This window comes from Phaenicophaeus curvirostris, chromosome 3, assembly GCF_032191515.1.
Source record: "Phaenicophaeus curvirostris isolate KB17595 chromosome 3, BPBGC_Pcur_1.0, whole genome shotgun sequence".
Lineage (NCBI taxonomy): Eukaryota > Metazoa > Chordata > Aves > Cuculiformes > Cuculidae > Phaenicophaeus > Phaenicophaeus curvirostris.
The window spans coordinates 85,271,842-85,286,071 of record NC_091394.1 but is presented as its reverse complement, the minus strand read 5'-3'; the positions used below and the strand labels follow the sequence as shown (position 1 = coordinate 85,286,071).

Genomic DNA, 14,230 nt, shown 5'->3' with positions numbered 1-14,230 from the left:
CAGCACAAATAACTGTCAGCTAATTATGCCGATAGATATTGATACTAAATATCAATATACTGGAAACCTCACTTTGTCAGCTAGGAGAAGGAGAATTTACAGCAGTTTTAAACATTTTTTCAGTTTTGAAGCTATAACAGATGGGGGCAGTATTGGACAAAAATATCTTTCGTGTATTAGCATATTGTGTATTAGTATTTTCCTAGTTTCTGTGTACTGAAATTTAAGTATATGTCTGCTAAAAAAAAAAAAAAAAAGCTTTAGTAGTCCCCACGCTTTGATCCACACTGTAAAAGTCAAGAAATAATCAGCTGTAAAGTCCTGTATTATTCAGCTTCTGTGCAGGAGGGCTCCACTCGGCAGTAGCTAACTCATGTAAAACTGCTCCATGGAGAAGAAGGTGCTACTATGGGATGGACTGTGGTGCTGCACAGGATTACCGATGAAGTCTTAGAGTGGTACCTACAGTGCAGGAGTTACGTCTAACTGTCTTCAGTGAGCTGTCCCTAAGACTGAGGTGACCTTTTGTTGATTGAGATTTGCCAAGAATTGTTGGGATAAAGAGAAGAAATAGGTAAAGTTTTGTTTCTGCTCTGCACACATTGCAGAACTAGGTCTCTGTATTGCATACAGCCTTCCAGTACCTGAAGGGAGCCTGCAAGAAAGATGGGGAGGGACAATTTACAAGGGCATGTAGTGATAGGATGAGGGGGAGCGGCTTTAATTTGGAGAGGTGAAGATTTACATTAGACATTAGGAAGAAATTCTTCACAATGAGGGTGGTGAGGCACTGGAACAAGTTGCTCAGGGCAGTTGTGGCTGCCACCTCCCTGGAAGCGTTCAAGGCCAGGTTGAGCAGCCTGATCTGGTGGGAGGTGTTCCTGCCCATGGGCAAGGGGCTTGGAACTGGATGATCTTTAAGGTCCCTTCCAACCTAAACCATTCTATGATTCTATGATTTAAGTGCCTTATATATAAAGCCACAAATAACAGGAAATTACACAAGAGGAAAGTAAGTGTATGCACTACCCTTAAACAAATAGCCGGCAGCAATTACACTCCAAAGCAATTGATCTGATGACTTAAAGAATTATAGGGTATTGTGAAAGCTGAAAAAAAGGAGAAGTAATAGTCTAAAACCACAAAATGCAGATAACATCTCAAAAGATTTTGAGTTAGCCTTTTTTTTTTGCCCTCACTCGCAACAGTCAAAGACTATAGTTTATGCAGTTGTGAAACTTTTTGCAGCATCTGGAGCTTGCATCACCTCAGTCCCTGTTCTTCACAAAACCCAGGTAAAAATAAGATATTCAACAACACTTCATCCATGATGCTACTCCATTTTCCAGTAGTTGTTCATTTAACTGTAGTGACTGACTTTTCATGTCAGGCTTTTTGAGAAAAAACTGTAATCTGCATGTCATGGGGTTTTTGCTGTTTCCTTTAGATTATCACTGTTTGGGCCCTATTGTAATCTGTAGTTTACTGGTGGCATCCTTCATAAATGCTAGTTTAAATGTTATAGTAATCTTGGCACTGGCTACAATAATGTTGTTTATCCTATGCTTCACAGAAAAAAGCTTGTCCAAGGCCTGTTTAAATTAGCGCAGTGGTAAGTCAGATTACAACAAGGCCCTGAGGAAAATAGAGCCACAAAGAGCAAAACATTTCTTATAGCATAATCTTCATAGACATTGGTGAAATAGTAGATATTCTTCACTTTCTAGCACAAACAAAACCTGTATTCCAAGGTTTGCAGTCTTGGAAGAATAGCCAAAACATCTACTTTAGGCCACTGGGCATTTCACAGTGTTGATAATAATAACAATCATAACAATAATTCAGCATATGGAGAGGAGCTATCACTGTTTGGGACACCAGCTTATCTGTCCCTTCAGCAAGTTTTGACTTGCAGAATCAGTGCTTAAAATCTGGAAGATCTGAATACTTTTGCACTGAGAAGTGAGCATGTGAGTCCTTGTAATAACAAACTATGTTTGTATAGCTTCTGCATATGCTGGTTCATTAGAGCTAATATTAGCCTGCGTAAGAGACCAAATACACAGATAATTGTGCAGCAGATCATTTAAATCAAGATGGATCATGTTCCTATTCTAACTTGTTCAGTTCTTTTTCCTCTATGCCAGTCAAAGGAGCAACTTGCCTCCCTGTCTCCCGTATACCACAGGGAATGCTCCATGGGGAAGTCAGACTTTTCTTTGACATTAATCTTTGGAAAGCTCCTCCTCTTATCTTCCTTGCTCTCCATTGTTATTCAGACAACCGGCCTGGAAAGCCTTCCTGAGGAGCTGAAAAAGAGAAAGGTGAGGACTAGGGGTAATGAGCCTTTCCCGGTAAAATAATACTTCACTGGATCAAGATACACAAACTGTAGGAATATACAGTGAGGACTTGAATCTACGTAACAATAAAAGCAACTTGTTTGGGTTTTGACTGTATTCCATTAAAATCAAGAATGAAACTTATTGGCAGGGAAGAGGGAGGATAGGATCATCTTTTTGAAAGAGTTACAAGCACTTTTGAAACACAATAAACTTCAGGCTCATTTCTCACACACAGACACTCTCCCTGTGCAGTTCTCCACCAGGTCATGCAGAGCCATCCAGATGTCTGTGCATTCGCTGTGTCCGTACTATGTCACTAAAAGAGGAACAGGCAGTAATTATGCATTTAATTACTGACATCAACTGTTAAGCATAAAGGGACATTTCCTAAAGTTGTGTTTCTCTGCAGTCTGAAGTTCATTTTCTTTGCATTCTATCTGCTGATAGTTTTAAAAACTTGGGTAGTTATTACCTGCACTCTGAATTAGAAATTAAGTAACTGGAAAAATAGTGAAGAGCAGCTTAGTTTCTCCACTGTGGTACAACCTCCTTTTACCTTTTAAAAAAATTCCACCTGTGGCCTTTTGCCATGTTCAGAAAGTCTTACAACCACAAGACAGGACAAGCAAGTTCAGGTTGCTGTGTACGTTTGATAGTGTATGGAATTTTCTCAGCAGAGGAACAAACAGATGAACATTGTAAGAGTGCTGTGCTACAATTAATTTCTGCATTCACAGTATTTGGTGAGAGCCTAGTGTGCCACATTTAAAGTAACCCATTAAAATAAGTGCCTGAACAAGACTTGGTGCTTTAGTGACACTGAGTAACCACTTTGTGTACTGGTGGAACAGTATATTTATGTATTGGCTGGAGTCACACTGAGCATCCACTCTCTTCTTTGTGCGTTTGTTTTCGGTTTTTTTTAGTGGGGTGATTTAGAGAATCTAATGCTCATATCAGTGCTTCTCAGAGTGAATAATATGTCATGGTCAACAAGGCTGCATTTCCTGTGCAAGGTCAGATTCACAAAATAATTTCCTAAATAGAGACTGCCTTTTACCCTTTCTGCTGTTAAAAACAACCTGCCAATAAAAGGCCAAGCTGTAATTTTGCTTCTGCTCATATAGTCAAGTGTCATTTTTGTACAGCTAATGGAATTATTCCTGATTTTCAAGTGGATATATAAAACAGAAACTCACCATAAATATTTGTATTCACTATTGACATTTGCCTAACTGCATTCTCAAAGTATTTGCAGCACTATTTGTTAAACTAATATTAATTTTCCTCGCTTGCCTAGTGAGTGTGTAAGATTTATAAGGCTTTCTGTACATGATTAATGTCAGTAACAAACTCAGAATTATTGACGGAGGTAAAAATCAAACATCTGAACTCTTTATAATTCAGTCTTTCTACATGAGTGAAACCCATGTATTACAGTTGTCATCATGCAAAGGATGCTAACATGTCATATATACTTACAAATTCCCACTTGTGTTATTTTACTAAAAGTATTGTAAGATGTGTAGCAATGCTTATTATTTAGCTATGATGTTATTCCCATGAAAAGCCTGTGGGCTTCCTGACGCTTGCTTTTCAGTGATGAGCAGGATTGTGCCGGACAAATCAAGCCCTGAACTGCATGTGCTGTTGAGGGTGTTTTGTACAACTGCCTTCTCTATGAACCGCAGACAGTTTTTGTGGCTTTGCTTGGGTAAACACGGCTCTCGCTGCACAGCCCAGCTGCACGGGGCCAGTTGCAGAAGGCAGCGTGCTGTTTGGGCTCCACATCCTCCCATACGCCGTGCTGAGCAGTTGTACAGCATCTGGGGATCAGGGCCTGATCCAGCCCTCGGCAAGCTCAGCTGGCAGCCTGCAGAGTTTGGAACTGAGACTTGCTGCAGCAGGAGCCTGTTGCTCAGAAAGGCTGGGAGGAAGGGGAGCTTGGAAAGGGGCTTAGAGAGGACTGTGAGGCTGAGGAGCTCACTTATTGGCTGCACACAATGGTTACCTGACACAACAGTGATGAGAGCCTGACAAAAACTGAACATACTGGGTTGCAAATAACAAATTCTAGCTATGGAAGCTTCAAAATACATAAAGGGTAATATTTTTACTCAGCCCCGGGGCCCATGGGTTGCATTCAATACAGGGGACTGCTGTCTTTTTTTGTTAGAAGGTCTGTGCCTTGCTCCTCCTCTGAAGCCTGTGGAGTAGAAGGGTTGTCTGACAGGCAGCAGATCTACCAAGGTCTTGAGAGAGTGAGTGTTGGCTCTGCTGCTCCACATGCTTCCTGGATGACTTTAGATATCCAGGTTGCCTATGTGGATTTTACCTTCTCAGCTGTAAATCCCAGAGCCTGCCTGGTGGCATTTGGAGAAAGGGGGAGTCGGGGGCCTGAGGATGTGCTACCAATTGTAAAACCTACTGAACATGAAGACACAGAAGCCAGAGTAGGGCACGCAGTCACAGCATGTTAGGTAGCTACCAGTGAAATCTTCAATGCTGATGACCCTCTAAACTTTTGTGGGTTAACAGGTATTTTTTATGAACTTTTTTCTACAACAGCACATAAATTCTTTATAAATTTCACTTTGAATTCCTCAGCTTAAGAACAGTAACACCCAAACATGCTGAAACATGCAGTGAGTAATTATGTATTATCATTTATATATGCAGATTACAGCTGAACTGACATATAGCTCTGGTCCCTTTGACTGGTGACAGACACTTCAGAAAGAAGGCTGCCATTGAGTGAGAGGTCATTTTGTAGCTTGACAAAAAACATAAGAGGAACAGCGATTAATTTCTTGGGAAATATAACAATGGTACATCACCACAGTCAGTTCTGCAAGATACAATTGTGCAATGGCTTCTCAGAGAATTGGCTGGATAGCCAGGGAGTCCTTTTCCATCAACAGCACTAATTGAATATACAGCGAGGAAACTCCAACAAAATCACCAGCAGTAAGACAACTGAATAGGCTGATATTAAGTGGTGATTATTAAGGGTGTCATTCAGTTGTTCAAACATAGATGTCAAGCACCATTTGAGATATCCTACAAGATTTAAGACATCTTCAGGGGCTTTAGTTGCTAGATTTCAAGGGATGCAAGCTTTCCCATAAGAATGTCTCAAATACCATCTTTGATGGCACTAGACATTTACATATGTGCAACAGAACCAAGCCCCTGGTTTCTGAGCTCAAATTCCAGTTAGATAAGGAGAAGTAGACACCATCACCCTGCTGTGGTGCTTGTTCAAATTATCTGCAGATCTGAGAAAAGAGAGCTGCATTAGCCCACACGTCAAAAGTCACCACTGCAATTACAAGCCCGCTGTTAGGAGTTAATCATGATAACTACTGGAAAAGAGTAACATCAAGAACCTTTAAAACGTGGACAATTTGAGCTTGATCATAAAATTGTTATTCTTCTATTGCGTAGTTCCCTGAAGCTGTGCACATTATGACAGGATTTTCTGGGTTTTTCTGCAAAAGGAACAGCAATCAGCGAGAGTTAACGTAAATGTTTTCTGTGACATCATCTTCTAGAAAAAAAATCCAACTGAACCAGAAGGTAAGACTTTTTTCTGTGACTATGTAGGAGATGAGGTCAAGGGAATTTATATTTAAGTGGTCTCTAGAGTGGAATATTGATGCTGCTGTAAGGAAGGTGAATCAATAACCCTTGGAAAACATTCTCTTGGGAGAATGAAGAATAATACAGTTATGCAGATACATGTACAGTGGGTAATGAAACAAATTTGAATATTTAAGAGGGTAACTCAGCCCCTTTTTGTAAATGATTCTTTTAAGCATTTTGTAACAGACGATTTGCCTGCTTGAGGGTAATAGAAAATGAGATAGTGAATATTTTTAATATTAAACAGGATCTTGTTGATTCTGGCAAAACAAACAAAGCAGACAAGCATCCCAAACTACAGTAACAAACAAAAGGACACAGTAAATGATCTTCAAAAAGCAGCTGAGCAGACACCGTTTATGAAACAAAACAGGCAAAAGGAAAATGTAACATTAAGATATTGAATACTTATATGTTTTTTCCTTTCCAAGTAAAGTTCCATGTGCAATATTGAAATGATTTTTAAGAAAACTTTATCTTATATATTTGCAGGTAAAGCAAGGCTCTTAGGTCACTTTGAGAACAGCAATTAAATGACTTCCTGATCCTGCAGCCTGCAAAGCTCTTCTTCTGGGTGGAATCACTTCGTATTTCCCAGGCTTTGCTCAACATCACACTTCATGTTAATTTTGCTAATTAACATGAAGAGCCCCTTTTAAGCCCCGATGCTGGACTCTGTCGACAAAGCAACTGTTCAGTCAAACCTGCTTTTCTGCATGTGTATTTATTTTTAGTCAATGCATGCAGTGTTTGCACATATATATATTTTATAAGATTTTAGAGCTCAAAGATATGAAAAAATGTTGCAACTACTTCACAATGAAAATGAAAATTGTTTATTAAAGGAATGTTTTGTTCTAATAGCTTGTTCCATTTGAAACTGAACTATTTCACAAACATACATACCTTTAGTATGTCCTTATCTAATGCATTTTATGCTTGAATGTTCTTAAATGCAAAGGTTTAAATTACAACTTTATCCTTATTGAGAAGACAGGGTTGAGATGTAAATTGTAAATTCAGTCATAAAACTACAGTCTTTTTCTCCTCTGTGATGTTGTGAAGAAACTTATTGGGACATGACCTTTCCATGCTACACTCTATCACTTCACCTGCCTGATGGGTGCCCTTCTGAGTTCTACGCTCATTTTGCATCTAATTTAAAATCATCAAAAAGAATTTTAAAACAAGCTAACTCCATTTTTTTTTTCCAAAAAATAATGCTTTGTGCATATTATGTATTTCCCAGCTAGAATCATATTGCAGGTTTTGCTTAGGTAGCATTTTCTAAAACCTAATGAAGAAAACATAAAACCTAGTGGTTAAATTCTCCAGTCATTTACAGTTTGAAGTGAAGATGTGAGTTTATGTGGTTCTAAGTGCAGCTATAGCTGGGAGGTTGTGGTCCAGCTGGGATGTGATGGCAGAAAGGAGCAGAGGGTCTATAGTAGGTCCTCCAGAGGACAGGAGGAAAACACCACTGTTAGGAAGTCTCTCAACTTTTCACTCTGTAATCAGAGAGTTCATGAAAGCTATAGCCCATATGGTGTTATGAACCATATGAAGCTTTGTTTAGAGTAGGTGTGGGGGTATTATATACCTCAAAAGAATTTTATTCAGTGACTGTCTTATTGTATTCTCCTACCTCAAGTCTTCATATGTTAGTTATCATTTGATAGTAAAGCAGCAGCCACTTCACCTGTTTTCCTGAAATCTTCAGAGTGATAAACAAGCACTGCTAATTTATGAAAAGCTAGTTATGATGGTCATGGTAAAGAGCCACTCAGAAACAAACTAGGAAAAATGACAAAGAAAGCAGGGCCATCAAAACCTTAAACAACCGAATTTTGAGCTGGAAACAGAAAGTTGGAGCATGTTAAGTGTGTGGCAAAAGTATTAGAAGAATAGGAAAGAAACCAGAATACAGCGTGGTGGGCACAGCCCATCTTTAACACCAGGGTTTCTCAGCTTGGCCTGCTTAGGTGTATGCAGCAGCAGCAGAAGGAGCAGGAGCATTTTCCAGCAGGGAAAGTGCTCGGCTGCTCAGGAGAGATGTAATCCCCTCTTTGAAGTGGCCTGCATGTGACTAGCTGCCCATACACTATAATCTCAAAACCATTCCATAGAGGTCTCCAGGTAGAAGCACCCTGGGACCAGAAGAAAGGAGTTGCAGGTTAAAAGAATTTCTTATGGTCCTAATCACCTGCAAATTCTGAACAGTAATGATTATTCCTTGACAGGGCCACACAAAAGCCAGTAGGCAACTGTTGTACTCTTAAATTCAGCAAGAGCTACAGGGAGATAAGATGGAAAAGCTATGTGTGTATGGTCGCATTTTTATATAAGAGGCAATGTAATGAGTTGTGCTACCTAGCATACAGTACTTGGTTCAAATGCATGGTCCCAAAGCTAAGCATTTAATTTTAAGTGTGGGCTCATGCAGCTTGGGTTTCAACAGTACTGGAAATTCACAGCTCCCATGGACAATATGAGAATGGATACCTAACTGCAAAACAACAGTCATTTTCCTAGAAGAAATTCAGTTTCATAGTTATAGCTATTCCCTTCTGAATATTTCTGAATTTTACTAAGGAATTGCAAGTATAAAGCCTAAGTCCTTATAGTATAAATTCATTGTGGCACTCTTTGAAATTCTTAGATTGTCTCTTGCATTCATGGCTCAGTTACAAAATGAATGTGTAAATATTTATGCACAAGTTTATAGAGAAATCTCATGTTTTAAGATCATTCAGCTTCTGTGGAACATTGATTATGTTTTTATTTGCACTGTGTGTATACAAAAGGAATTATTACATTGGCAGTTACTATTTCTGTTTGCATATGTAACACATATAAGTGAAAAATATAAGCTACATCACTCACCAAATAAAGACAGATTTTAAAAGTGCATTTTATGGAAACCTTTAAAGGTGGTTTTATTGTAAAAGGTTAGGAGGTCTCTCACTTTTTTTTTGAAGCGTGATGTAGTCTAGCCCAAGACAGCCCACACCTCTGTGCCCAAACTCTGATCTCATTCCCGGGGTTACCCTCGGGCAATTTTCTCAGAGGTCTAAACAATGCTAAGGGGAAGTACTGATCATTAAACCAGTAATTGTGGGACAGTGTTTGACACTTCCCCTGCACTCTGTAGTCATTAGTGAGAATATACCCAGAATGGGAAGAAAATATCAAGCCGAACATTTGTCCTGCATGACTTGTTCCTCCCAAACCTCTTCCTGAAGGTAACCTCATAGAAGAGAGCAGTAGGACAGACCCACTGGTATTGCAGATGCTAGTATGACACCACTATGTCTTTTTAATGCTGACAATTTTATTTTCAGCTTCTATTGAGACCCAAACCGCAAACAATCAAGTTCTGATACACCTTGATTATTCCATTATTTCATGAGTGAAATGCCTTCCATGAGACTAGCTGTGGGACCAGTTGTGTTCAATAGTATATTTACAGTATTTCATCTTGATAAAGATAATAAAAACTATGTACCTTGTAGGAAATATCACAGAAAAAAAACCTGGAGAAACATGGCACTAAATTAATCCTCAAATTAGCTTAACTGCCGCTTGCATCTAATTAATTATTATATTGCTTGAAGATGTTACTTTATGGACTTGCAAATATACATGTGCAGAGAAGTGACACTTATCTGTGTTATTAAGGCACAAAGACCTATTAGAGAGTCTCACAAGACCTATAGTAACCATAAATGTGATCACATAAGAGAATCTTACAAAAATGCCTATCTTTTTAATGAATCCATTACTGCTAATGCCTTTTTTTTTTTCCCTCTCTGGTTTCTTGCTTCAGTCCACACTCTGATATTCATGCAGCTCTTGAAATGCCTCGTTTCTGTGAATAATTGCAGGAAGCAGCATGCTTATTACGTCCAAAATTCGATGCCCTGTGATGTGTATGAGAGTTTGACACCGAGTCCTGCGGGATGTCTTAGAGGGTATGTATCACAATGTGCAGACAAAGTGCAATTTGATTGTAAATGATACATTCCATAGCTTAATTGTTAACTCTGCATCCCTCTCCTCCAAATACAACATTTCATTGCAGAGATAATTTGAATACCTTTGTCACATTGAAGAGGGAAAGAATTAATTCAATCCCGGATTGCCAATCATGTTGAGAACACAATATGGCAATCCCCATTAAACAGCAGGCAAGGAACGGGGCTCAGATTGTGATAGAGACTTGCAAATGAAAATGCCATCTCCAATCTGTAACACAATGATATGCACAGATTTCTCCCTGCCCCCATCCCCACTCTTTCTGCTCAAGTCTAAAGTGCGCTCTGTAATGCATTATTAAGCTAAATTCTGACCCAGTTTCTTAATTATCTGTAAGCAATGGGGAAGTTGTAGCAGAATATTAACTAAGGCAAGAGATGGTATGATGGAAGAATCCACATGGCATTAATCATTAGCATTTTACTAAGAAAAGCCTTCACACTTAAATATTTAACCTAGCCTTACATGTAGAATTTATATTTTAAAGCACTACAAAGTATTTACCAAACAAGCCACTACAACAACCCAGAAAGAAAATAAAAGTATTCAAGGAAGCATTCCTAAATTCACAATATTGAAAAACTTTAGCATACTTGACACATTTCTGGGACAACAGGATTTTTTCCCCAACTGTTCTTAGTGGATACCATCAACAGTTCTTACAATATCATACAGTGTTACATGCCGAACTATGTATTTTATTTAGATTAACTGCCAACTATAATCTGCTGTTGGTTATAAATGTGTATCAAAATTTTGGGGGGGCACAATAGGGATAAAGGGCTGTCATACTAAATGACACTTCGGAAGAATCTTCCAAACACCTTTGTGCCTGGTTAGTACCACGTTAGCGGTTGCAGTTTTACACCTCCCCGCACTGCTGCATTTTAGTTGAACACGAGAAATTTTCATGGTGAAAAACCAACCGCAGATATACTATATCAGAAACAAAGAAAGCATGGATTTTCACCTGCAAAGCTGGAGGCATGTGTGATTTTGAATACTTGCTGTCTCTGATGTAGAAGTGTTTTGAGTAAGAAGTGAAAAACATACTGCAAGAGCAATGTATTCAGTGAGAACAATTTTTAATATAAAACATATTTCAAAATTATTTGAGGAAAAAATATTTTCCCCACCCCGTAACTGAAGGATTTGTGGTACACTTATATAGAAAGTCAAGCTTTAATTGTAAAATTTAGACAGCAGAGAAAGTCTGCATATATATTTATATTTTTCTGGACATGAATGTGAGTGCTCAGTTCAAAGATCAAAGAAAACCCATGCAGTTCAATTACGATTGAGCTGAGGAGTCATCTAACTCAGCAGAATATGGAGTTTGTATACACATTCCTTTAAAAGATTTGTTTCATTAATTCAGCACAGAAATTCTACTGTTTGAAAAAGATCAAGGTTCAGTTAAATACAATATTTTATCAGTAATAGTGTCAAATGCAACTCATTTGGCAAGTCTGTAGTTTGCAAAACATTTGATGATTGGAAAGTGCTAAACAAGCTTAATGTACATTCAAGTACATTGCTTCAATTTGAAGTGTACTTTACCTTCTGGAGCTTCTGGATGTATCATTCCTAATGCTAACACTGAATTTCCCACTTCAACCCACCAAATATTCTTCTTCTAGGAATAAAGGTGTCCAAAATTTCTCCAAAGTGACAAACAACAAGACTGAGACACCTTTCCTTCACAGAAAAGGAAAAAAAAAATCAATATCTTATGCTTGAGCACCTACGCCAGTGTGTAGGCATCTAAACAAATAGCCTGATTTTCAAAGGCCAGATTTTGCAACAGTCCCTCACACTTTTCATTTGCACAGCTTATATTTTTCCTTCTAGAATTATCTGTGTGTTTGGTCATACCCAAACATTCATACCAGAGAATGAACACCTTTTTTTTCCATACATTTGTAGTTCGTTTGTGTTTGACTGCAATCCAGCCAGCATTTAGTCAGCTGTCTTCAATCCAAGGAGAGAGCAACTGCAGCAGCACATGCTACTGGGACAACACTGGACACTAGGAGGATATTTACCAACGTAAATATGTCGTGCAAACCATCTGTGACATCGTGACCCCACAGTCTTTGGTTCTTTCATCTCCTGAAGTGCTTTGATCCAGTTGTGGACTGTGAGGAAGTCTGCACGGTCTCTTAGGTGGGAAACCATTCTAACCAATGCAGACATTTCTGGAAAGGCAACCAAAAGGCCTTAATCTTGTCTCCACTGGGCAAAGAAAAGTCCTCAGTGAAAATATGCTGGTGTCTATTGTTCATTTCTTAGCATAATCACCAGTGCTATTATTGTTAAATGAAAGAGAGGCCCCCTCGCCCCAAAGCAAAATCATCTATTTAGACACAGCAATGTTTTGTCTCCTTGTGTCACACAGCTCTGTGGTTGTTGTGATTTCTCTCACAAAAATGTCCACTAAACATTTCTTTTTCTTATCAGGACTCTATTTCTTCCATCACTTCCATCACAATCGTTCGAGGGCCGGTCAGGATGAGGTTGCTTACTGTCCTGTAATCCACATGGAGAACATTGAGGCCATTGACAGACACGACAAACTGGCAAACCTGAGGAAAAAAGTGAGCAGCAAAAGAAGTTATGTATTACTTTTTTTTTGTAAGGTTATTTATACAGATGTACTATCAACTCCTGGGCATGCAAAAACTCCAGAACTCTTCATACCACCTCATTCAGCTCTTCTCAGAAAAACACATTTCTTAGAATTAAACTGGCTAGCTAGTTTTCCATAAAATTATTTGAAATATCACTGCAGCTTTCAAATGTCTGGAGTTTTCAAGACCTATATCCATCACTTTTCTTATGACAACGATAGTTTTCTTATAACAATGATATTTTCTGATGTCAGTGGTGCTTTGCAAACAATATGGGACAAGACAGCTCTGGCCATTGCAAATAGTCTGTTGTCCTTAATTTGTCTTACACGCTTTCATAAAATCCATTTTAGACAGCTTTTGGTAATCACAGAAAAAAATATGCATCACGTTTCCAGGATCAGAGCAAAGTCTGGATGATGACTTCACTAGATTCAGTGCCAGAATCTCCACTGGTACAAAGTGAATTCAAAGGACCCAAATTCTAGGAAATAATACCATGGAAGCTGAAGTCAGTACTAGGACAGATTAAAATGCCACTGACATTTTCAGGAGATATTCCTACACAGACCTAGCTCTTTTTATGTGAACAGGTTTGGGCTTTCTTAAGCAAGTATGGCCCGTTAATTAATTTCAAATATGCTAATATTTTGTTATTAAAAGCCATAAGGAATTCAAACATTGAAAGTCATCAGATGCTGTTTTCTGTCCAATAAATATTGATAGAAATATTCTGACCAACATCAATTTATATCCTGAAAGAGTCAATCAGAGAAAAACTCACATCAACATTGTAAAAAACTGGCAAGGAAAAGAAAGATAGCAATACTGATTCCTCAAAACCATCAAGCCTTCTCTGTATCTAATCATATTACAGTCTTTGGTAAAAAGGCCAAAACCATGTAGTGTTTAGATCAGTGTTTTTAATGATAAAAATACGGAGCCTAAAGCAACTATAGTATCATCCCAATGTTCCACTGAAAACAATATATACTAGAAGGTTGTCTTGCTCATAAATAATTTTGAGTCTGTAAGGAAGAAGCTATGAAGTGAGCATCACTAGAAATTTTCACACTTTATTTTATATTTTCTACCTTTCATATTTAGGCAGAAACATAGCACTGAAAGGTATGCAGGAGAGCTGGGAAGCAGCTCTGATGTCTTCCAATGCTAGCTCCAAACCAGACTTTTCTTGCTAGCCAAGTCATTTAACTTTTGTACATCAGCCACCTTTCCTCTCTCGCAAAATGTGTGGTGAAGCTCAATTCGTATTTGTGCAACATGTATAGAATGTAGCAATCGACGTTCCATTTTAGGAAAATTATGGAGGAAGCAAAGTCAATCCAAAAAATGTAATATTTCATCAAAAATGGCACCAATTGTTTTAAATTCTGCTTCTTAGACCCTCTGCACAAGAGAAGCAGCAGCAGTCGTTGAAGGAAGGGGAGATCTCTCCATTGTACCTTACCCTCAGAACTCATCTGCAGAGCTGAAGATCCTGGAAGTCAGCCTTACTGGTAGCCTAAATGATCATCAATATGGCAATCAGCAATACCACTTCGCCGACTTCCATGG

At 38.6% G+C, this 14,230-nt stretch overlaps 1 protein-coding gene across 1 annotated transcript in view; it reads right to left on the bottom strand.

Annotated features, from left to right (window-relative positions):
- Positions 1-10,430: 10,430 nt before the first annotated feature.
- DEPTOR (DEP domain containing MTOR interacting protein) overlaps positions 10,431-14,230 on the bottom strand; it is a 78,761-nt gene continuing 74,961 nt past the window's right edge. The window contains exon 9 of the mRNA XM_069854585.1: positions 10,431-12,610. Coding sequence (XP_069710686.1) covers positions 12,482-12,610 — 129 coding nt within the window. The 3' untranslated portion in view covers positions 10,431-12,481. The remainder of the gene's footprint in view (positions 12,611-14,230) is intronic.